Raw genomic sequence first — 25,771 nt, forward strand, 5'->3', positions numbered from 1 at the left:
TCAATGAATGCATTCTCCAGTATTCTAACATCAAGTGGGTTTATGCAAATGTACCCCATGTCTGCCCATTTAAGCTTTAACCGTCCAAAGTACATCTCTACACTCTCTCCTTTTTGCTGTGTCACGTCAGTCAGGAGTACAGACTGCTCTGATTGTTTCACTATAGCCCATTGTCTTAGTGACTCACAGTATGTCTACCCAGACCATGCAGATTTATCATCCATGCCCCAAGCCTGATTCTTTGCCACATCTGTATGTGTCTTACTTATATATCCTAGTGCGTCACCTGCCTTTAAACTCACGAACCTCTCTAGGTCTACCCAGGTACACTTATATGTCCGCTGTATTTCCTTTATGTGTCTGTAAAACGGGAATGGTTGGTTTTCAGGGTCAGGCAGCAGCTCCAGCAAAGCTAGCTGGTCAGAGGGGCTCCAGGGATAATACACCTGCATCTTTCTTATTCTAGTCGCCCTTCTAGGTCCTGATGTGGTTGGTCGTCTGGTGTCTACTGTCAGCTTACTCCCCAAAGGTCAATGTCCCCACTACCCACTAACCACACTATTATGTCAGCTTCTTATGTCACTATATATGATCTTGTCTAGACAGGATTTCACGCAACTCGCTTAGGTCAGTAGCACAGGTCACACAAGTAGCTATTCAGTCTGACCACAGTGTTTACAAGTCCATCTGTTTTGTCTGGGTCTCTGGTTAAACTTTGTCAATCAAAACATTCATAATACACCTTCCATACTGCTGCACATTCTCAAATATAATTTATTCACTTGCTATTTTCTTCCCTTGTCTGTGCCTTTTTGTACATCCAAACATTCACACTCTGGTATTTTTGCCTTTTTCAATATTGGTCCCGCTTGTTTTACTGCTTCCTTTCTTCTCTGTCTTTTACAATTTGCATAGCTGTCTTGGATCCCATTGGGGGCACCGACTGTACACAGAAAAAGTTGCCCATGGCTTCAACCTTTTCTCTCGACCGCTCACCTTTCTTCTGAAATGCCCCTCTGTGTGCCTGGACCTTTGTCTTACAGGCCACACATAGCAAGTCAGAGAGAGCCTACCAAGGTGTAGTGGGAAGGCTCCTTGCCTCTCACCCAGTAGACCTACAGGATGTAACGAGAAGGCTCTCTGCCTCTCACCCGTTAGATCAGCTGGCTAGAATAGGAATAGGCCTTTTTCCTTCCAGCCCAGCTCCATGGAACGTGGGAAGGCTGCTTCAACTTAGACAGCTCATCTTTCTTCTGAAATGCCCTTCTGTGTGCCTGGACCTTTGTCTTACTGGCCACACATAGCAAGTCAGAGTGAGCCTGCCAAGGTGTATCCAGAAGGCTCCTTGCCCTCGCCTCTCACCCACAACAAAAAAACCCGCTGACTAAAGTAAGAAGGCCCAGGTGTGATAGGCCTCTAACCTACTTTATCAGCCATACAGTCAGCTACCTCCTTTGTTGATCCACAATTTGCTATACAAATCAATCACACAACTAGAAGCAGGTTCAAACACATTAATGACCAAACAATCACTTACAATTTCCTTCTAAATTAGGCACCATATTTTACTTTCAACTTCCAACTTCAGCTTACAAAATTTCATTCCACTTCAATTAAGTACTGTTGCTTTAAAATGCACAAATCTCCTAGCGAGTATTTACACCAAGGACAGAAACAAAGAGAATCTTGAGCGGATTTAAGGTCCTAAAATCTAAAAGCGCGTATGCTCTGGGATTTATGTTAACATTGCCAGGTTACAGTAATGCTGTATGGCGTTGGTATGATGTCCTTTGATGGAAATGAGGCTAAAACATGTGTAGCTAGAGGTGGTTTGCATGTAAGGCAAGAAATGTACAGGGGGAACAAAATACTGTACCACGTGATTGACAGAAGAAGATGGTGACAAGAGGGGGGTCTATCGGTTCTGAAAGGAATGAAAAACAAGGATTAGTAAAGTATGTATATAAATACACAACACGGTACAATCAAATAGCAACAATAGCGCTATTACCTCCAATGAAAACACATACTGTATTAGAGAAATCACATTAAAGAAAACTCGCTATGTCATAGTCCCTGTTGAGACCTCATGGTTCCAAGGTCTGTAAAGAAAAAATCCAAAAGACTTCCCTTTGTTTCAGGATTTTTATCCTGTCCTGTCCCCTTCTGGATGGCTCAATTTGTTCCAAGACCTGGAATCTTAATTGCGTTACACTGTGGCCCATTTTTTTGAAAGTGGAACGGAAGGGGTAATTGTGTTTTATTGCATTTAATGTTCAGTTTGTGTTAGGAAATCCTGTCCCTAACTACCCCAGGTGTCTGGTGACTACCTACTCCCATCTATTATAAAGCTGGATCTCTCTAAGGCTGGTTTCACATTAGCGTTTTTTTGCGCAGCGCTACATGTGCATCCATGCACATGCGTCATGCGCACCTCTGTTTAACATGGGGACGCATGGTCTAGCGTTTGCACGCGTTCATATGCGTTTTCATAAGGAGTGCGCCCAGGAGCGCCAGACGCAACCTGTTGCATTTTTGGGTCCATCCAAAAAAACGCATGTGCACACTTGCGCACGGAATGCGTTAAAAAACGCATGCGTTTTAAGAGTTAACATGGCTTGAAACTGGATAAAACGCTTGCACCTAAAAACACAAACGCATGCAAAACGCATGATGCATTTTTTGCATGCATTTCTATTGCGCACGAAATGCTAATGTGAAAGTAGCCTTAGAACACAGATCTTCCTGCTCTATACTCTGCTATACCAGCTGAAATATTTCCTAATGGATTCCATAAGACACCGCTGTATCCTTTAAATTCTATTGCTGTTTAATGCTAGAAATTCTCTTAAAGATCTAGCTTGAAGATTTACAGAGATATAACTCTGTTCATAGCCTCGACTCTATATGTTTTCTCCCCAGTTATATTGGTATTCAAACTGCACCTAGATAGGACATCTTACAATTATACGTACAATGATGTTAATCACTTTTTATATTATTCACCATTATTTTATTTTGATGTATTTGCACTTGTCATTTTTTGACACATATTTCTTTTGCATGTTTTCATAGTTTCTGATGAAGGTCTATACCTAGACCTAAAACATTTAATCAAACCACAGTATGCAAAAAAATTTGAACCTTTTTCTTTCAACACGACTCCTTTTGAGTGCCAAGCTTTTTGCTTATATTGATATTGAGCCAGATACCCTACTTGAGCACCTACTCCAGTGACTTTATGAGTGCAGTATATAATCCATTACATTATCAATGATGTTCAGATCAGGAGACTGTGAGGGCCATTGTGAAAACTTGAGCATGCGCCTTTTGAGGTCATCTATTGGGGATTTCGACGTGTGTTTAGGATTATTATCCATTTGTAGAAGCCATCCTCTTTTCTTCATCAGTTTTTTTACAGATGGTGTTATGTTTGCCTCCAGAATTTGTTGAAATTTCATTGAATCCATTCTTCCCTCTACCCATGAAATATTCCCTGTGCCATTGGCTGCAACACAACCCTAAAGCATGATTGATCCACTCCCATGTTTAATGGTTGACGAGATCTTATTTTCCTGAATACTGTGCCCTTTTTTAGCCACACATACTGTACCTTTGATCATTGTGGCCACAGTTCTATTTTAACCTCATTGGTCCACAGGACTTGTTTCCAAAATGCATCAGGCTTGTTTATATGTTCTTTTGCATACTTCTAATGCTGAATTTTATGGTGAGGATGCAGGAGAGGTTTTCTTCTGATTACTGTTCTATGAAGGCTATATTTGTGCAGGTGTCTCTGAACAGTAGAAGAACCGATGGCTGCTGTTTTTTGGCCTAAAGTTAGAGGGTTTTTATAAAGCTGGGGAATTTGCATCATCTGGCTCTTCCTAACGATGAAAGTGAACAAGCCATAACCCTAACAGTCTAATTAAGGTCTAAAACCTTGGTCAAAGTTATCGGAGCAAAAAAATTTCCAAGGCTGCACAAGAATTGCATTGGCCAATTTTACTTTTTGTAATTTTTAACATGAAAAAGAGGACAATATATATTTTTTGTTTGTCTAAAATACAAAGGAAATGTGTCATCTTAACTTTAGGCCCATTAGAGATTATTTTATTTTCCACTTGCTTAACTACTCACAATAACGTTAATTTTTACCTGGAGTGCCCAAACTTTTACATGCTAAATCTCAGAATGACATTGATCAGATGAAACTTCTGAGGCATCCATTCACTATAATGAGGCAGCAAAGTTACTCTGGACTCCATCTGGCCTCTTTTCAGTGGTACACAAAACTTTGGTCGACTGCGCCAGACGGAAATCCTCAGTCCCTCCATCTGCCTCATTATAAGGAATCTTCCATCTACGGTTTCTTCTGAATCATGTATTTCAGAGATTTACATGGGATTCCCCAGTGTAAGCGCTCAGCACAGAGCGCAGGATAACTGTGCACCGAGCCTTACTGCGATCTTTGAAAGGCAGAATGAAAAAATCAACGGCAGGTAAAGAATTGGTTTTATTTATTTTTTATGCCGTTCCTCATGCGGTGTAAGTGATTAGGCGACTTTATTCTTAGGGTTGGTGCGATTACAGCGATACCAGATTTATATTGAGTTTTTATGGCTCCTATTCTCAGTATTCAATAAGTTGGCAGGGCTGGCCAGGGCTGGCGTAAAATTGCCAAAAGTTGAAAAAGTTTTGTATCATTTCAAGCCAGAATTCTGATGAAAGCAGATGGGGCTTATGTCATTACAGCCACCCATCTGGCTAACTTTGCTCCCTCTGGTCCTATTTCTTTGCATATTTTTGAATACCTAGAAGCCTAAACATAATGGTGTGAGCCTGCAGCAAGGAGGCTCTCACATCTGATCACAGTTCTGGGCAAGGTTGCTTTTCAAATGCAAGTGGACTCCAAAGTTTCTTTAATGTCTGGGCGATTCATCAAAGCGTTTTATCGCCCCCAAAATTGAAAAGTTGCAACATTTTTACTCAACACAGTATTGCATAAAGCATTTGCAACTTTTGCCATTTTTACACGATCTTCATGTAGCTCCTCTGAAATGGGCAGAGGTGTGTAGGAACCATGGCAATGGCTATGCCTGCTTTTCAGGGTTAGCAAAAGTGTCCTTGTTTTGCACTCAAGAAATGTTACTCCAAGTCCTGACTGGAGTAACATTTCTGGCAAGGCCCACGGAGGCGCACACCATAGAGCAGATGCGCCGAATTCATTATGTGGCTTGTGTCTCCAAATGAAATTGGCACATTTTATTCCCGCACAGCTGTCATTAAGATGGGCATACAAAATGCCAATCTTAATGAATCGGGTGTTAGAGTTTTACTGGACATTCCAAGACATTAAAGGGGAATTCTCTAGTTTTTAATATGGTCCCCTATTGTGAGAACTGGGGCTTTGAAGAGCCCTGTACCAATGGAACAGAGGTTGATCAAGTGCTCTGCCGCTCCATTCATTCTTTTCAGAGTACCAAAGACCAACTGAGTGTAGTGCTTCGCTGTCTCCGGCACTTGATTGACCTCTGCTCAATTTACACTTCTAAGCTATTGTTCTCCCGATCTGTAGGGATCCCAGTGGTCAGATCTCCAGCGATTGGGAAGTTATCTTCTATCCTATGCATGGGGGATAATGTTAAAATCTTGAGATTACACCTTTAAGGAAATTAATGATGAACTGAAAATGTGGTTCCATGAATGGATTCTTAGTGTTTATCCCACGATATCACTACCGTAATTCTCGCTACAAAATTTGTGCAACATATGGAAAAATAAAGCCACCCACGCCCACCATAAAGAAGGGCTCCTGCATCCTCTACAGACACTTCACTGTTATTGTTATTTTTTATTGCTTTATATAACCTAATTCTTCAGGATTATATTACATTGTACAAGACATTACGCCCCTTAGTCTAACGTGGAACAATTTTGTAACAAAACAGTCATCATTTGCATTAATTTTTGTTTATTGTAAAATTGAAAACAACAATGTTAAATAGTTTGATCAGTACCCGGACATCCCCTTTTAAATGAAGAAGTCCCCCTGTAACATAAAATAACAAATACTCATCTCCAGTACTAGTAACATTTGCAGTGACATTGTCCCTGTGTCTCCCGATCCTCGTGCGACATTGCCATTACAGCTATTATATCGGGCTACCGTAATTTCCCTTAAACCTCGGAAAAGCGGAAGTTGTGAGAGTGCAACAGCCCAGTAGTGGTTGATGAATGGCTGCAGTGCTCATGTGGCATAGCAATGCCACTAGAAACTCCGGAAGAGCCCAGCGCCGACAATGCAGGAACGGGGACGATGCGAGAGGACAGTATCTGTTTTTCTTTATATCACAAGAAAAACTACCCTGCCTACACTGCTGTTCCTCATCCTGATGAGAGACATCAGGAATGCCAGGTGACTGTGAATGGCGTCCAAGTGCTGGGACTTCGGGACTCAGGGAGTTTATTGACCCTTGGTAAAGGCAACACGTACGCATGTGTTAGAGTGGGGTAGGAGTAAGGTGTACCCATGGAGATGCCAAAAACAATTCCATGGCTCAAGTGGACATACACATAGGCTGTGGTTTGTTCTAGGACTTATGGGCTGAAGGTGTAGCACCCAACAGTCCAGTAAGTCGCCAGGAGTCGGCTACGGTAACAAGCTCACATGATGTAAATAGTCAATTTTCTTTCACTGCATTGTCTAGAAAGGAGGATGTAGTGTATGGAGCACAGACAAGCAATAGTGCATGTGTAGCAGAGCTGTGTGTGAGGCTGTGTGTCTGCAGAGCAGAATGGTGCTGGTGCAAGTGTTATATGTTTGCTTGTAGTACTAGACTGACTGCATGTTGTAGGCAGCGAGTGTTTTTGTAATACGCAGGGGGCAGAACCTGTATGTGATGTGCAGGCAGCAGAACATTGTGTGTAATCTGTAGGTAGCAGATCCCTGTAGGCTCTGTATGTTGGCAGATGGTACCCAGCCTCCAGCTTTAGGCAGGGGGGGATGTAGGAGAGCCAGGTAGGACAGGGTTAAATTCTAGTCCTGCAGGGTTTGATTAAATGCACCTGTCTAGCTTTTTTTTTACTATGAATCTGAGTCTGTGTTCACTAGCGGTGTCAGTCTGCTGAATACTGAGCAGAGTAAAATGTGCTGCTGATGAGTGACCAGTCAAAATGTTACCTGTAGCTGGGAGAAAGACAAGTCAGAATCTCTCTTTGAATGGAGACTGCATTGGTCAGCTAGGAAATTTGAGCAATTTGTGTGTTGGCGCTGCAGAGAAACTGTAGCCTGTTCACTGTAAACTGTATATGAAGGTGAACACTTCTGTTTGGTGTTGGAAGCTGCTGGAGCTCAGGCTTAAAAGGATATCTTCAGCCCATTTTTGTATGTGAAGTTTGCTCCAGGACAAAGTGAGTCAGCACTAATATATGTGTATATATATGAACTGTTTATTTGGTGTGATACCTTTGTGTCCATAAGAGACTGTTTTTGGTTTTTGAATCCCTTGGTGTTTTATGAAAGTAATAAAACTACACGTTTAAGCCAAACTGCACTGCCTGTGTGAACACTACCTATTGCCTGCCTGATACTTCTCTTGAGATATTTTAAGGGAAGTTCTAAGAGGTCGTTCTGAGTGGCGTATAGTCGTTTTGTGTGCACCAAGGAATGAACTTGAACCCATAACAGCCAGTCTCATGGTCTGCATAGAAAAAATGGTAGCATGTACTACTTTGGTCCATTTTTTTGGACCAGAATAAGGCATGGCACGAAATTCACCCACAGACTCGTCTACAATGTGGAAGGGCATACAATTTTTAATATGGCCATCTGAACCAGAGCTCAACCTAAGGCATCATTTAAATGACCATGCTTTTGGTCTATGGGTGCAACGAAAACATGCGGACCAATTTTAGTCCATCTCCTAGTGCGCATGACCAGTTTTGCACATGGACCTGAATAATGTCTGTAATGACCGCCCATCTCTGCATCCATCCATAATCCAGCTGACCACGGAACCAGGACTGTGACAATATGAGGATGCCGGGGTCGCCCTACCATTCTTGCAACCTGGGCAACTGAATAATTGTGCATTATGATGAGGGATTAGCCTATAAGGGCCCATATACTGTTCTTACACTGGAGCCTCTCCTGTCTGTGTCCTCCATTGTGTGAATGTTAATATGCTTGTCTGAACCTGGCCTAATTATGGATAAAATACTATGGATAAGTAACACATTTACTGTATGTTACCGGCGAATGTAATATATTTATTTCAGATGTGAGAATGCAAGGACTTGGCAATAATCAAGCTTAACTTTTCTTCTTGCTCCTCAGAATTACCACCACTGCTGCCTGCATGATGGATCTGCGCAGATACCCTCTGGACCAGCAGAATTGTACCCTGGAAATAGAGAGCTGTAAGTTCTTTTGTGTTGATTTCAGTTAATTCCTTTTTAATCTAAATTATATTTTAGGAGAATTAAAGGTGTTTAAAATTCATTTTATTGTCATAAAAATGTACATGTTTTACTTTTTATGCAATATTATTTCTACACATGGAATTCTGAAGATAGCAATGGGAAGTGAATTTTCAGCAAATTCCAGCATAAATGACTTTAGTGAGGGTGCGATTCAAATACTGAGTTTCATGTTGCTATTTTGCAATATTTTTGTAGAAATTGTGGCAAAACGGCACTTAACCATGATTTTGTGATAATTGCGACCAAAAAAAAGCAAATTAATCAGAACATGTAACTACGTGCTAATAGAAGATGTTAAAGAAAAAGGACAGCTGCACTTCCTGAACTGTCAGCAGAGTACAGACATTGAAAATAATACCTGTATTGTGTGAATGAGGTAGGGAAAATGTTTTCTGTGATGTACTGATGGCCATCATGACAGCCCCTTCTCCCTCCTCATTTATAGAGAAATGGCGCTCACCTGGTTTGTGCTAAGTGATAAGGAAATGCCTACAGATTCTCTATAGGTTTTATTCCAAGTGATGACTTGTCTCTAGAGTCACTTTATCCAACCTCTGGGATCCGATCTCTGGTCCAACCTCTGGGATCCGACCGCTTGTCCAACCTCTGGGATTCGACCTCTGGTCCAGTCATCTGGGATCTGACCTCTGGTTCAACCTCTGGGATCTGACCTCTGGTCCAACCTCTGAGATCTGACCTATTGTCCAACCTCTGGGATCTGTCCTCTGGTCCATCCTCTGAGATCTGACCTATTGTCCAACCTCTGAGATCTGACCTATTGTCCAACCTCTGAGATCTGACTTCAACCTCTGAGATCTGACTTCTGTTCGAACCTCTGGGATCCGACAATCCTGAGGATGAAGTGCTTGCAGCCCTGTTTTAGCACTCAGTCCCATGCACTGTTTTTACCTGCACAAAGTCTATTCTATTTTTTTTTTTCAAGCTGAAACTTCAGGAAATGCATTTTGGTTTTTTTTCAGGAAATTTATGGAAAAGCTTTCTTTTTCCTGAAGCAGTTTGGGTATGTGCACACGATCTCTTTTAAACTGGAGCAAATCTGCCAAGGTTTTCAAGAAGGAGACTCTTCAGGAAAATACCTGAAGCATCTTTTTTTGCATCTGTGGTTGTTGTTTGCAGGGTTTTTTTTTTTGCTTGAACTTAAAAATAGCAAGTGTGACCCTGAAGAACAGTCATGTCACTTTTAACCGCTTTGCAGCTTTGGAAATTGGAAGTAGGTAAAAGAAGTTGAGGAGCCTGAACAGTGATGTTTTTACATTGCAATGTTTATACGCCTTCTAGTTAGCATTTCTTTAAAACTTTTTCTGACAGCTAGGGAGCATGTCCACCTGAAAATGAAGTAATGTGCAAATAAGAGGGTTTGAAGCATTTTGGAAGATAATGCACAGCAATATCAAAACAACGTTGCTGTGCACTTGTTCCATGTTATGTCACTTCTTTTAACCGCTTTAGGGATTGGAAACTTTGAAGATGTCAAAATAAGTGACCTGCTCATTCTCTGAACGGCATCTGCTGGGAATCTGCCTGCCCTCAATACTTCACAGTAGAGAGTGAAAGGCCCAGGTTGTGGAGTTGCCACAAGAACAAAGGCTAAACCGCAGAAGAAGACACTTCAGGAAATTGTCCAGCAACATGTTCCAGAAACTCACCATCTGCATTACCATCTAAAATGTGTTGTCTGCATATAGACTTAAAGGGAATCTGTCACCCTCTGGACGCTTTTAAGCTATTACTATGGGCATACAGGTAAGAGAATGTTAAACCAGTCTTACCTGTATTCCTCATAGCTGTGGTGTAGATGTTGAGAATGTTCTTTTAATTTTTTATGTTATTGATTTTTATAGGCTCCAGTGCGTGCGGTGCCTGGAAGAAATTCCTGCCTCCTCTCTTCATTGCAATACCACCCGTCTCCCATGCACGTCACACTGACCTGTGACGTGCGGTTGCGGCACCGTAATCCCGCGCATGCGCCATATATGTGCGTGGTTATGGGGGCCTTATCCTCCCTCTATGGGCAGTGTCTTCATCCTGCTTATGCGAAAATGCCAGCGAGTCTCTACTACTGCCTCTCTAGGACAATACATCCGCCCAATACGGGAGCCCTTATTATCCTCACCTTCACGAGCCAAAGCTACTGTGGCATCCTGGCCAAACTGAAGTGTCTCATTTATATCTGATCCCACAATGTCCGTCTCTGTCTCAACGATGAATTCGTCAGTCCCTGAACAAACTGTTCTTTCAGGATGGTGTGAGGATCAGTGAAAATAGAGGCTCCAGCCTTGTATTTTTTTGGCAGGTCTGTAACATTCACTGTAAAGCATTTGCATACTGGGAGATTCATTCGTCTTCTTGCCGACACCGATTAAAGAAGCACATCCGCAAACTAGTGATCGAGCCTCTCTCTCAATAAATCTCCTCTAATATGTCTTCTAGAGTTTTGGGCTGAGTCCCGAATAATCAGAAACATCATCTTGAAGCTGTTAGGGAATGTCGATTTCTTCAACACAGGACTTCCCTAAGTCCTTAGCGATAAGGGCTCACGTGTCCTAGCCCAAGATTCTGTGTACTTGGTTATCCTCACTAAGTCAGCTCATGTCAAGCTGAACAACACATCCCAAAGTCAACAACAACAGATCCAGAGCCACACCGCCGTATCCAGGCTTTCTCCAAGGATCCGCAGCTTCACTTCCACTCCTCAATCTCCTTCAACTACTCCCAACTGTCCCCCAACCGCCCAAAACCCCCATGCTCCAACTCCAGCCTCTAGCCACTGCCCTCTCTGGCCAGATTATATATTACATGAAAAATCGCCAACTATACACTAAACTATGATTAACCCTTACACTTAGTCATCACATTTTTTTTTTTATCAAAAAATTGAATAAAAGCAATCCCACCGGTGCCAGGTGTACCTTATCGGGATGACGGTCCAAGCATCTAGTTTTAAAACACCTTCAGACATTAACTTCTTCAGTAGCTTGGGGTATTTTTTAACCTGTTCCCACTCTGGAAAGACATTCACTCACAAACACACATACTCATTCACTTCACACTTTAATAGCTGTATGAAATCAATATGTAACTGTTTTTAGCAGATATTTCTGAGGAGCTTTTACAGATTTTTCAGCACTAAATTTTTGACATTCAAAAAGTAAGATTGTTCCAATGATGCTCTATCAATCCAGTCATCCCTTATTTTGAGACATGCATCATACTATATAACATAGCAGCCAGGGAAGGGAACAAAGACCGGGAGACAACGGACCTCCATCAGCGTGTCTCCACATGGGTACCCCAGGTGAGTCTGAGGCGAACACCATTGCTTCTCCAAAGATCTGTGTTCAACTGCCAAGGAAGATGACCGAAGATCAAGGTAGAAGGCATGCTGAGTTGCATCCTGTACAGCAAGGAGCAGACAAAGCATTTGTTCTGATGGTACGAGCACAAATGTTTCCTACCAGTGTTGTCAGTGGCCCTACATTGGACTAGCAGGTCTCAAATGCATTGTGGTATTTCGTCAAATACTATGCCTGGAGCGCTGACACTCATGAAATGCAATGAGGCAGTCACCTGGGTGCAGCTCTCAAATTCTTTTTGTTTTTGGGGATTTTTTTGTTTAAATGCCTACCTTTTGGTGTGCGCACAATGGGACAAATTAATTTGCAGAGTAAATTTCATCCCAATAAATTACATGGCACAAAAATATTGTCTGAGAGCTTACGGGGAGCTTACGGGACCTATTGTTTCTGCAAGCTTACCATGGCATCAGCACTGCTATGTATAGTGAAAATCACAATCTATGAACGCCAGCTACCGGCTGCCTTTCACAAGAGTTTTGTAATGACAGATACTGGGGTCATAAGCAGACCACTGGCTGTCATAACTAGTGATGAGCGAGTAGCATTGTTGCTCGGGTTTTCCCAAACATGCTCAGATGATTTCCAAGTATTTTGGCGTGCTCGGAGATTTAGTTTCTGTTGACGCAGTTGCATGATTTGCGACTGCTAGACAGCCTGAATACATGTGGAGATTCCCTAACAAACAGGCAACCCCCACATGTATTCAGGCTGTCCAGCAGCCACAAATCATGCAGCTGTGTAAACAAACACTAAATGTCCGAGCACACCTAAATACTTGGAGATCACCAGAACATGCTCGGAGAAACCCAAGCAAAGAGTATACTCGCTCATCACTAATGATAACCCATCGGCGATCACATCATGGACCCACTGATGGGCACATAAAATGACGTGCCCCCTGCTGGTGCATGTTAGGTGCCACTGGGACTGACAGCGGGATTTAACAGGTTAATGACACATTATGGCTGATTAAATCGGACGTCATGTGCCAGAAAAGATGTGTGCTTGCCGTTGGACATAAATGTACGTCATATGTCGTGAACGGATTGTTACATTGTTTTTTTCACTTAAAAAAGACACTAGTCCAGTATTGAAATGCGTTGTGGAAATAAAAACCGCTTTTCTCATCTTGTTCCTAAGGTGTCTTCATTAGATTAGTGCAGCCCAATATCGTGTTATCAACCAAATTGGTGAAGAGACTAATGGTGCTATATCAGTGAGTAAAATAAATGTGAACAGTAAAACAATTTAAGAAATATCACAAATCAAAATCTTTCAGGCCCATGGCAAATTAGGTTTATTAGCAAAATGTACAAACTTTGAGATGTTTGCAATAAACCCATCAAATAAGGACAAATTAATTAATTCCTGCTGCTCCCCTGAGTATTCAGTTTTTAAAAATCCGCCATACAGTTCCAGAGAGGCCTTTTTAGTTAATGCTAATTTTCATGGTCTTTTCAAGGAGGGGCGGTGCTGACAGGATCCTCTGGGGCATAGCTATTATTACCATTTAAGCCACGCCCCCTGGTAAAGACCATAAAATTAGCACTAAATAAAATTGTCCACATCTCTGGAATTGTATGGCGGATTTTATAAAAAAAAACAAAAAACAAAAACAGATGAGCAGCGGGAAATATATAATAGACACTTTTGACCTGGTGAAAAGTCCCCTATAAAAGTGAAATTTTACATTTAATTTGGATATACCGCTTCTTATATTAGTTGTGTTGAGCAACTTAAATCTTTCTTCATTGATTGGTTTATTTAACAGCAGAACATTCGAACATTTTTCTAATTGCCGAATTTCCAAGGGGGTTTAATTATTTCAATTGCAACTGTACGCTTGCTTTGCAAAGAAAAAAAACTATTTTGATTAAATAGTAATTTATATGTGCACCAAAAAAGAGCAAAAAGCAATACAATTTCTCCAGTAAAAGTGAAAAGCATAGGCTGTTGAAATGTGGAGAATGGCTGGTCATTAAACGCTATGTACACATTTGTACAGAATATTTTTTTATTATTGTTTATTTCCTAAATGTAAAGTTAAGCAACTTTCTCATTAATACTTATGAAAAAATTTCTACAATTGTGTTGGTAAATGCAAACCAATGCAAATCCATCAGCGTTCCTGCTCCTGATGGCTCTCTCTGCTTTCCCCTCTATTCTCTAAGTGTTAGAGATAGCAGAGGGGAGGGGACGGCACATAGATCTGCAGTGGAGAGGGGAGAGAGTATCTAGCGTTTTATGGAAAGCAAAGAAAACGGACTGTAGATAAAGAGAAAAGGAAATAAGTGTAGCATTGGAGATGTGCTAATGCATGAAATCAAGTGAAGAAAGCAGCACAACACCCTGTACACACAGTGCTTACGCCCAACTATATTGCTGGGAGGAACACGCTCACAGGGTTCTGAAAAATAATAAGAGAATTAGGATTACAGCCAGAAAGTTATTGTATTCTTATGAATTAAAGGAAAACACTAAGTATGTGTCAAATATTTTTTTTTCCATGCCAAAGGCGTCTGTAGCCTTTAAGGTCCTTTCATTCGTGGTCATTAAAGGTTTTTTTTTACTATCAATATAATCAAGTAACCTACAAATCAAAACAGGTAATGTACCATACCACAACTGAAACCAGTTAAACCCACTTAGGCAGAACAGCGCCACAAAAAAAAAATAACTAAGTATGAGTAAAGACTGGACCAGCATGCCCCAAAAAATTGCCGTTGTCATGTTTTCTAACCGATTGGCTATGGGCTGCCTCTAATTAGTTTTGAGTTGCCTACGTGTATCTTTGATCTTGTTGACTTACAGTGGGTACGGAAAGTATTCAGACCCCTTTAAATTTTTTACTCTTTGTTTCATTGCACTGAAATGTCACATGGTCATAAGTAGAGTTGAGCGACTTTTGTTTTTTTTAGGGTCGCGTTTCGTTTCGTGAAACCCGACTTTTCCAAAAGTCGGGTCGAGCAAGATCGTCCGATTATAGGGAAAAGTCGGGGTCGTCCCGAAACACGAAACCCAATGTAAGTCAATGGGGAATAAAAGTCGGCAGTGAGAGGAGGACAGGAAACACACCTACAGTGCCCATTTGAATGCCAAAAGCATCAATTCTTCTTTCTTAAGCTTGTCAACCTTAATTAACTTCAGAATACAAGTTACGCACTGAAAAATGGGGGTTATTTGGCTAAAGTTGTGGGGGGGAGGGCTGGCTGCAGGTTTTCATGTGCCCTGGGCGAAAGAGCGCCCCTTTAACACATACCACAACTCATCATGCTCCGATACGGCAGAGAAATAGCGGTATAGTACAATGAAAAATACCTCACTTTTTACATCTTATGACGAGGCCCATCTATTTCTCCATACAGAATCATTGGTCCCATATAATGTTTGAAACAGTATATGATGAGCTCCACATAATGCTACAGTATATGTTGGTCCCCATGGATGAAGCTCCACTGTCTTATGGGCCCAAATAATGCTCCAAACATAATGGGCCCCATTTCTAATGCTCTAGTGTATAATGGGCCCTGTAAATGCTGCTCCAGTGTCTGATGTCCACCTTTGGAATGTTCCAGTGTATGGTGGGCCCCATCTATCATTCTCCAGAGTATAGTGCTCCCCAAAAATTGCTGTCCCAACATTGAAAACAATCAAATAAGTCTCCTCGCTAGGGAATCCCTGTACTTGTCTGGATTCCTCGTCGTCCCCATCTTCCATCTCACTGCACAGTATCTCAACTTTGCAAGTGCTGTGATCCTGGGCAAGCAGGGGGGGCCCACTCGTTGGCGACGGCACTGGCACAGGGCCCCTGATAGTACGGTGGTGTGTCTGATGGCGGGTGGGCCGAACCTGCACTTTCATCTGCAGCTTCCTCTTTGTCACCGTATAAGATGTAACTGTATATGGGAAGGGTAACCTGAGTTTCATCAGGGTCAGATTCAGGTCGTGTAGCGTGCGAGGGGAATGTAGTGGTCTGGGTCAATGTACCAGCAGATTTATCGAGCAGTGGCTGGGCATCAGTGCACTTGTGTCGCCCCCAGGAGTACGGTCACCACAGTGGCATTACCTTCTTCCTAGGGAGTGTGATGTCATGCTTGGGAGCAACGAAGGATCTCTCTAGCAGGTTAACTGATTGGGCGGCGTTATTCCCATGAGTCATGACCCTCCAAACAGCGTTCATGAAGGCAAAGTGTTTGTTTTACGTGGGCAGTATGGTTGCAAAGCTGAACCTTAAAGGAATGTCCAGAAGGGCGCCACCAGGAGTGGAGGCTACGGTTAAATTCGACTCCACCTGGGAAACCTCAACCATGCCAGCTACAGAACAGATGCACACATTGCAAGTTTAATTCCGTTAACGAACGAGACTCCGTCATGCCCCGCGGTCCGAGTCCGGCTTACTAGAGGGACACGTGAGGCTCTGGCACATGAGATTGGCCAATAACTGGTGTGTCATGCCCTTACATGTCCGTGGCTGCATGTGCGCTACACTGAAAAGGCCAGCGTTTGTCGCTTACAGGTGCAGATAACCCGCTGAACAACGTTAGTGATGGGGATCACTGATTACAATTATTACCCGCGAACGATGATTTCCCAGTAAGTGCAGGTCAACCGCAGTTCCGGAATTAGGCCTAACCGTCATTCCTGAAAAAATGAAAAACTTACGTGTGCAAACCACAGGTGCTGTAGCTTGCTTAACAGCTCGCCAGCCGTTCTCACGCCCAGTATGGATTACACGTGATTGCACAAAGGTGAGAAAGGGTACCGTATCCCCAGATAACATGTATGGATAGCGTACACATTCAAAATATATGTCTCAGGAGGCAGGCTCAGACGGTGTTAGGCCCAGTATGGATTGCACGTGATTGCACAAAGGTTAGAAAGGGTACCGTTTCTTCGGATAACATGTATGGATAGCGTACACATTCAAAATATATGTCTCAGGAGGCAGGCTCAGACGGTGTTAGGCCCAGTATGGATTGCACGTGATTGCACAAAGGTTAGAAAGGGTACCGTTTCCCCGGATAACATGTATGGATAGCGTACACATTCAAAATATATGTCTATACATCAGGAGGCAGGCTCAGACGGTGTCAGGCACAGTATGGATTTGACGGCCCAGACTACACAGCGGAGGAGCAGGGAGAGGTAAAGATTGCAAATGCTGGGGCCCTGCCCAAGCAAGGGGGGCCCACTCGTGGGCGTCGGTACTGGCACTGGGCCCCTCATAGTACGGCGGTGTGTCTGACGGCGGGTGTGCACCACCACCGTCAGAGACACTTGATTGCACTATGAAGGACCCTGTACCAGTGCCCGCGCCCAAGAGTCGGCCTACCCACCTGTCCAGGGCAACGGCACTCGCACGGTGTCGTGCGCTAGGTGGTGACCCCAGCCATGGGGGGGGGGAGGCAGCACAGTTAGGGAGTTTTAGAAAGTGGCATATGTTGATGTTGGACATTCAGCTGATGCAAAAGGTGAAATAGGTCAAGTCCCAGGAAGAGGTGGACCAAAGCAAGCCATTTTTCTGTCACCCTATGTGTCATCAGAGGAAGGTGGGACAAAATCCTTGGAAACCCATGCGTGGTTCATTTTAATGAAGGTTAGATCATCCACATTTTGGGTTGACAGACGGGTCCTTTTTTCTGTCAGGATTGATCCAGCTGCACTGAAGACTCTTTCCGATAGCACACTTGCAGCTGGGCAAGCGAGCTCCTGTAAGGCATATTGTGCCAATTCAGGCCAGGTGTCCAGTTTAGCGGCCCAATAGTCAAAGGGGAATGACCTGTGTGGGAGAACATCGATATGGGAGGAAAAGTAGTTTGTAACCATAGTTGACAACTGCTGTCTCCTGTCACTTTCCATCGATGCAGTATTACCAGTTGTGTGAGCGGTACTTGAAAAATCAGTCCACAACATTGTCATGAAACCCCTGTCTCCAACGCCACTTCTGCTGTGTGCACCACGAACACCTCTGCCAAGCTGCCCCCGGCCCGTACGGCTCGTGTGAGAACCATCACCGCTGCTGTGTGCTGGGAATGCCTCAAGCAACCGATTTACCAGAGTTGCTTGTTTATTAGCCAATATTAGGTCAAGGTTCTCCTGTGGCATGATGTTTTGTAATTTTGCCTTTATAGCGTGGATCCAGGATGCTGGCCAACCAGTAGTCGTCATCGTTCATCATTTTGGCAATGCGTGGGTCCCTTTTTAGGATCTGCAAGGCATAATCTGACATGTGGGCCAATGTTCCCGGTGTCAATGATGCACTGCGAGTGCTGGTTGGAGGAGCACTTTCTGGCAAATCCACATCCCTCCAGTCACGCACAAACCCTGTACCAGACCTTGCCACGCCAACATTTTCACTTGCCCCACGAGATGCATCCTCCTCCCCTAAGTAATCATCCCCATCATCCTCCTCCTCCTCCTCCTCCTCTTCTTCCTCCACCTCGTCCAGGAGAGGTCCCTGAGCAGACAATGGCTGAATGTCATCAAGGATTCCCTCCTCCTCTTCCTCCTCATCAACATTGGCTGCAGACGCCTGCTCCTTAAGGTGCGTCAAAGTTTGCATGAGCAGACGCATAAGTGGGATGCTCATGCTTAGGATGGCGTCGTCTGGGCTTACCAGCCGTGTGCATTCCTCAAAACACTGAAGGACTTTACAGAGGTCTTTCAGCTTCGACCACTGCACACCTGTCAACTCCATGTCTGCTCTCAAAGTGCCTGGCCGTGTATCCTCCCACAAATGCATTATGGCCTGCCTCTGCTCGCACAGCCGCTCCACCATGTGCAGGGTGGAGTTCCACCTTGTTGCAATGTCGATAATGAGGCAGTGGTTGGGAAGGTGGAGCAATCGCTGCAGCTTCTGCATACGAACGGAGTGTACAGGCGACCGGCGGATGTGCGCGCACAGTCTTCGCACCTTCTGGAGCAGGGCTGTTAACTCCGGATAATTTTTGAGGAAGCACTGCACCACCAGGTTCAAGGTGTGAGCCAAGCAAGGTATATGGCTGAGTTTTGAAAGGGCTATGGCTGCCACAAAATTAGGGCCGTTATCACTAACTACCTTGCCTGCCTCAAGATGTACACTGCCCAGCCATGACTCAGTTTGTCGCTTCAAGTACTCGGCCAGCACCTCGGCGGTGTGTCTGTTGCCCAAACACATCATCTGCAACACAGCCTGCTGACGCTTTCCACTAGCTGCTCGATAGGGGGACACATCGTGTGCAACAGTGGCAGCTGCAGATGGAGTGCTTTCGCTTCTGGAGGAGGAGGAGGAGGGTCGAACGCCTACAGCCAACTGTTTCCTATACCGTGGGCTAGGCAGCACTGTCCCACCACCGCTGTCCCCTGTGGACCCTGCATCCACCACATTAACCCAGTGCGCAGTGATGGACACGTAACGGCCCTGGCCATGCCGACTGGACCATGCATCAGTTGTGAGGTGCACCTTTCCTCTCACTGACTGCTTGAGTGCATGGACAATGCGGTCTTTCACATGATGGTGGAGGGCTGGGATGGCTTTGCGAGAGAAGAAGTGGTGACTGGGTAGGTCATAGCGTGGTACTGCATAGGCCATGAGTTCGCGGAAAGCTGTGCTTTCCACCAACCGAAAGGGCATCATCTCAAACGAGATTAGTTTGGCAATGTGGGCGTTCAAACCCAGTGTACGCGGATGAGAGACTGAGTACTTTCTTGACCTACTCATAGTGTCTGGGAGGGTGAGCTGGACTTGAGAGCTGCATATGGTGGAAGTAGCGGTGGACAGGGCGGACTGAGAGAGGGTTGATGATGGTGATGGAGTTGGTGTTCTTTCTGATGGCCTAGAATCAGTCTTTAGTTGATATAACAGTGGGATTCCCTGACTGCTGTGGCCTTGCAACGACACCTCAACATTTGCTGCTGTGCTAACCGGTGGGCTTACAGTGGGGGAAACAATGTAGCGTTGCTGACTACCTTCGTTGTGATCAGTTGCACATGTGGCACTTGAGGTTTGGTGTTGTGTCCACGCTTGCAAGTGCATGCTGGTTAAATGTCTAAGCATGCAACTGGTATTCAAATTTTTCAGATTTTTCCCTCGGCTAAAGGTCTTTGCGCACTTCTTACAGATAACCTTGGCCTGATCATGAGGATTTTGTTCAAAAAAGTGCCACACTGCACTCTTCCTACTTTGGCAGACATTTTGCGGCCTAGCACGCTGTGATCTTTTGACCCTCTGGACAAGCTGTCCAGCAACTCTTTTGATGTTTGGAACCTGTCTTTGGAGTGCTCCGGGCCTGCCAGATAACAGCTGTTGCGATGTCGATGTCTGCTGTGGATGCTCCTCATCTGAGCTATTGGAAGCAGCACCCTCTTCCCCCAATGGATGCCAATCTGGGTCAACAACTGGGTCATCCATCACCTCCTCTTCTATGTCATGTGCACCTTCCTCTGTGTCACCGTGTATGGTGGTATAGTGTGCGGGAAGGGGCACCTGAGTCTCATCAGGGTCAGAATCTGGCTCTGTACACTGTGAGGACAATGTAGTGCTCTGAGTGAATGTACCAGCAGAATCATCCATCAGCGGCTGTGCATCAGTGCACTCCATGTCAGATTCATCTTGGCCTGGGTAATTCACCATTTCACTTGATAATCCAGGCATGGTATGTGAAAACAGCTCCATGGAGTAATCAGTAGTATGGCCTGCGTCATCCTTCAATCTTGGTTGGGGTGAAGGACACAAGGAAAGGTGTGGTTCATGAACATGAGCCTCCAATAACGACTCAGTGCTTTTACTTTTTACAACTGAAGAAGAGGAGGCGATAGAGCTGGAGGCTGAGTCAGCAATGTAAGACAAAACTTTTTCCTGATGCTCTGGCTTTAAAAGCGGTTTGCCAACTCCTAGAAAACTAAGCGTTCGAGGCCTTATGTAGCCAGACGATGACGCAGGCTCAGCACCTCCTGCATTCGGTCCTATTTTGCTCTTGCCACTACCATCAGATCCACCACCAACACCATCATTACCAGCTGCCAACCCCCGCCCAATTCCACGGCCTCTTCCACCAGCCTTCCTCATTTTTGGTAGAAATGTAGACCAAATCCAACAAACTATATAGTAATGTAAAACAAGGTACAAGGTGTCTATAGGACAGGGGAGATTTTGAATTTCTGCAGACACTTGTGGACACTGGACACTTTTGGATTGTGTGAGGCCCACTGATATCTGAGCGCTATGTCACAGGCTCGATGGCACAGCTGTGACCAAAGTGACTAGAGGATAAGGGAGATTTTGAATCTCTGCACACACTTTTGGACACTGGACACTTTTGGATTGTGTGAGGCCCAATGAATATCTGAGCGCTATGTGACAGGCTCGATGGCACAGCTGTGACCAAAGTGACTAGAGGATAAGGGAGATTTTGAATCTCTGCACACACTTTTGGACACTGGACACTTTTGGATTGTGTGAGGCCCAATGAATAACTGAGCGCTATGTGACAGGCTCGATGGCACAGCTGTGACCAAAGTGACTAGAGGATAAGGGAGATTTTGAATCTCTGCACACACTTTTGGACACTGGACACTTTTGGATTGTGTGAGGCCCAATGAATATCTGAGCGCTATGTGACAGGCCCGATGGCACAGCTGTGACCAAAGTGACTAGAGGATAAGGGAGATTTTGAATCTCTGCACACACTTTTGGACACTGGACACTTTTGGATTGTGTGAGGCCCAATGAATATCTGAGCGCTATGTGACAGGCTCGATGGCACAGCTGTGACCAAAGTGACTAGAGGATAAGGGAGATTTTGAATCTCTGCACACACTTTTGGACACTGGACACTTTTGGATTGTGTGAGGCCCAATGAATATCTGAGCGCTATGTGACAGGCTCGATGGCACAGCTGTGACCAAAGTGACTAGAGGATAAGGGAGATTTTGAATCTCTGCACACACTTTTGGACACTGGACACTTTTGGATTGTGTGAGGCCCAATGAATATCTGAGCGCTATGTGACAGGCTCGATGGCACAGCTGTGACCAAAGTGACTAGAGGATAAGGGAGATTTTGAATCTCTGCACACACTTTTGGACACTGGACACTTTTGGATTGTGTGAGGCCCAATGAATATCTGAGCGCTATGTGACAGGCTCGATGGCACAGCTGTGACCAAAGTGACTAGAGGATAAGGGAGATTTTGAATCTCTGCACACACTTTTGGACACTGGACACTTTTGGATTGTGTGAGGCCCAATGAATATCTGAGCGCTATGTGACAGGCTCGATGGCACAGCTGTGACCAAAGTGACTAGAGGATAAGGGAGATTTTGAGTTTCTGCAGACACTTGTGGACACTGGACACTTTTGGATTGTGTGAGGCCCAATGAATATCTGAGCGCTATGTGACAGGCTCGATGGCACAGCTGTGACCAAAATGACTAGAGGATAAGGGAGATTTTGAATTTCTGCAGACACTTGTGGACACTGGACACTTTTGGATTGTGTGAGGCCCACTGATATCTGAGCGCTATGTCACAGGCTCGATGGCACAGCTGTGACAAAAGTGACTAGAGGATAAGGGAGATTGGATTGCTTTTAAAAAAGCAGTTTGCAGAGCAGTGGGTAAACAGCAATGCCAGCCTGTCAGGAAGCCTTAAAAGGCAGCCCAACAACCAACACCACTGATACACCACAATATAGCCTCCCCTTGCACTGCACACACAGTGACTGGTGTGTTGTGCATGCCAAATTGCTAGCAGCAGAAGCAGTTTTTTTTTCTTCTCAGCAGGACAAAAAAAAAAAATTGGGATTGCTTTTAAAAAAAGCAGTTTGCAGAGCAGTGGGTAAACAGCAATGCAGGAATGTCAGGAAGCCTTAGAAGGCAGCCCAACAACCAACACCACTGATACACCACTATATAGCCTCCCCTTGCACTGCACACACAGTGACTGGTGTGTTGTGCAGGCCAAATCGCTAGCAGCAGAAGCAGTTTTTTTGTCTTCTTCCCTGCCTAATGCTCTCCCTACAGAATCAGCAGCAACCTCTCCCTATACTGAGATCGGCAGAAGTAAGATGGCGGTCGGCGAGCACGCCCTTTTATACCCCCTGTGACGCCCACCAAAGCAAGCCAATCACTTGCATGCCCTTCTGAAAGATGGTGGTGACCCCTGCCTATGTCATCACGTTGCCCACAGTGTCCGTGGATCCTTATTGGCTGAAAAAGAGCGCAAAACAAACTTTTGAAACGCGACTTTGGCGCATAAGTCGCCGACCTCGTGGCCGACCTCATCCTAGGGTCGGGTTTCGTTTCATGAAACCCGACTTTGCCAAAAGTCGGTGACTTTTGAAATTTTTCGACCCGTTTCGCTCAACTCTAGTCATAAGTATTCAGACCCTTTGCTCAGTATTGAGTGGAAGCACCCTTTTGAGCTAGTACAGCCATGAGTCTTCTCGGGAATGATGTAACAAGTTTTTCAAACCTGGATTTGGGGATCCTCTGCCATTCTTCCTTGCAGATCCTCTTCAGGTTAGATGGTGAATGTTGGTGGACAGCCATTTTCAGGTCTCTCCACAGATGCTCAATTGGGTTTAGGTCAGGGCTCTGGCTGGGCCAGTCAAGAATGGTCACAGAGTTGTTCTAAATCCACTCCTTTGTTATTTTAGCTGTGTGTTCACCCTGTGTGTTCAGGGGCATTGTCTTGTTAGAAGTTGAACCTTCGGCCTGTAAACATCCAGCTGAAATATGCTTTGATGTTGACAGGCCACTTGCATTCGCAGACGGTACGCTGTACTTTGCGTAATGGAAGTGTCTTTTACAATAAAAGACTATGGAGTCTCAGAATGAAGCTCCTAAGGCTTTCATTATAAAATCGACTTCCGGCTCATGTATGATCACATAGAAGGAGACTTCTAATCAAAACTGCGGTGCCATCACTGGGAAGCAGAGAAGAACGGTACTGGACACCAGAGAAAGTGGCTGCAGGTGAATATATTTATGCACTGCAGGGATTTGCTCTGGTAGGCAGTGGCAGGGCCATAGTAATGAGGCAACAAACAGGCTTAGAGTCCAAACTTGAGTGGTTTAATGACACTTTTAAACAACAGGTTAGCAGAAAGTAAAGACAAACACAAACATACTCCAGCTTGGAGAACCACTGGTCTCAGACTCACCCTTGCAAGGGACGGGCTTAACTAAGCGGCTGCCCGGTCAGCGGCGTCCGCCAGGTGCCATTCCCAGGGTTGCTTTGAGTCTTGCTGCTAAACCTTTGCAGCACGGGTAGTCCAATAAAACAAGTTTAGGCTAACTCCAACCAAGTTCCTCATATCTTCCACACACACACTCTCTATGTGCCAAACAACATCTCCATTGCATAGCCCATAACCCCACCCACAGGCGAGGTACACATCACACGGGCTGATCACGTGACTATGACATCATTACAGGTCCTCCACTTTAGGGAAAATCCTGCTGGGAGAAATGTATCTCCCATCCTGCACTACACCCTTTGCTGTACCACAGCACTCACACTACATAACGGGCATGTACACACACATTTAATCAAGAAAAAAGTTAGTGGAACTGCTTCTGTAATTGTTTGTTTTTTATTTTGTTACTGCCACCAGCTGACTAATCATATTGAATAGTCACACGTAATAATTCTCTTGTATATTTACATATTTAATCTTTTTGTGCCGTGACCACCCTTTTTTTGTTTGTTTTTAATAGATGTTTGTGCCCAATTGGATTTTTCTTGTTATTATAAGATTTAGAATCATAGAATCATAGAATCGTAGAGTTGGAAGGGACCTCCTGGGCCATCTGGTCCAACCCCCTGCTCAAAGCAGGATTCGCTAAATCATCCCAGTCAGATGTCTGTCCAGCCTCTGTTTGAAGACTTCCATTGAAGGAGAACTCACCACTTCTCGTGGCAGCCTGTTCCACTCATTGATCACTCTAACTTTTAAAAAAGTTTTTTCTAATATCTAATCTGTGTCTCCTCCCATTCAGTTTCATCCCATTGCTTCTAGTCTTTCCTTGTGCAAATGAGAATAAAGTTGATCCTTCTACAATGTGACAGCCCTTTAGATATTTGTAGACAGCTATTAAGTCTCCTCTCAGTCTTCTCTTTTGCAAACTAAACATTCCCAAATCCTGCAACCTTTCCTCATAAGACAGGGTTTGCAGACCGGTCACCATTCTGGTCGCTCTTTTCTGAACTTGCTCCAGTTTGTTGATGTCTTTTTTAAAATGTGGTGCCCAAAACTGGACACAATATTCCAGATGAGGTCTGACCAAAGAGGAGTAGAGGGAAATAATGACTTCACGTGATCTAGACTGTATGCTTCTGTTAATACATCCTAGAATTGCATTTGCCTTTTTTGCTGCTGCATCACACTGTTGACTCATATTCAGTCTGTGATCTATTAGTATACCCAAGTCTTTTTCACATGTGCTGTCACTTAGCCCTATTCCTCCCATTCTATATATGCTTTTTCCATTTTTATTGCCCAGATGTAGTACTTTGCATTTCTCCCTGTTAAAAACCATTCTGTTAGTTGCTGCCCACTTCTCCAGTTTATTTAAATCTTTTTGAATCCTCTCTCTCTCTTCTCTAGTATTAGCTATCCCTCCTAGCTTTGTGTCATCAGCAAATTTAATCAGTTTACCCTCAATTCCTTCATCTAAATCGTTGATAAAGATGTTGAACAATACAGGGCCCAGGACAGAGCCCTGTGGTACCCCACTTGAGACATTCTTCCAACTGGATGTGCAGCCATTTACGACCACTCTTTGGGTCCGATCACTAAGCCAGTTATGAATCCACCTAACAGTTGCCTTGTCCATTCCATACTTAATCATTTTTTCAATAAGGATTGTATGAGAGACTTTGTCAAATGCTTTGCTGAAGTCAAGATATACTATATCTACAGCATTTCC

The 25,771-nt window shown here is 44.2% G+C and overlaps 1 protein-coding gene across 1 annotated transcript in view; it reads left to right on the top strand.

Moving 5' to 3' along the window:
- Positions 1–25,771, top strand: part of LOC141087532 (gamma-aminobutyric acid receptor subunit beta-4-like) — a 432,014-nt gene that overhangs the window by 274,359 nt on the left and 131,884 nt on the right. The window contains exon 5 of the mRNA XM_073573100.1: positions 8,339–8,421. Coding sequence (XP_073429201.1) covers positions 8,339–8,421 — 83 coding nt within the window. The remainder of the gene's footprint in view (positions 1–8,338; positions 8,422–25,771) is intronic.

The sequence above is a fragment of the Dendrobates tinctorius genome, unplaced genomic scaffold, assembly GCF_039654945.1.
Source record: "Dendrobates tinctorius isolate UK_male_01 unplaced genomic scaffold, ASM3965494v1 ptg000034l, whole genome shotgun sequence".
Classification (NCBI taxonomy): Eukaryota; Metazoa; Chordata; class Amphibia; order Anura; family Dendrobatidae; genus Dendrobates; species Dendrobates tinctorius.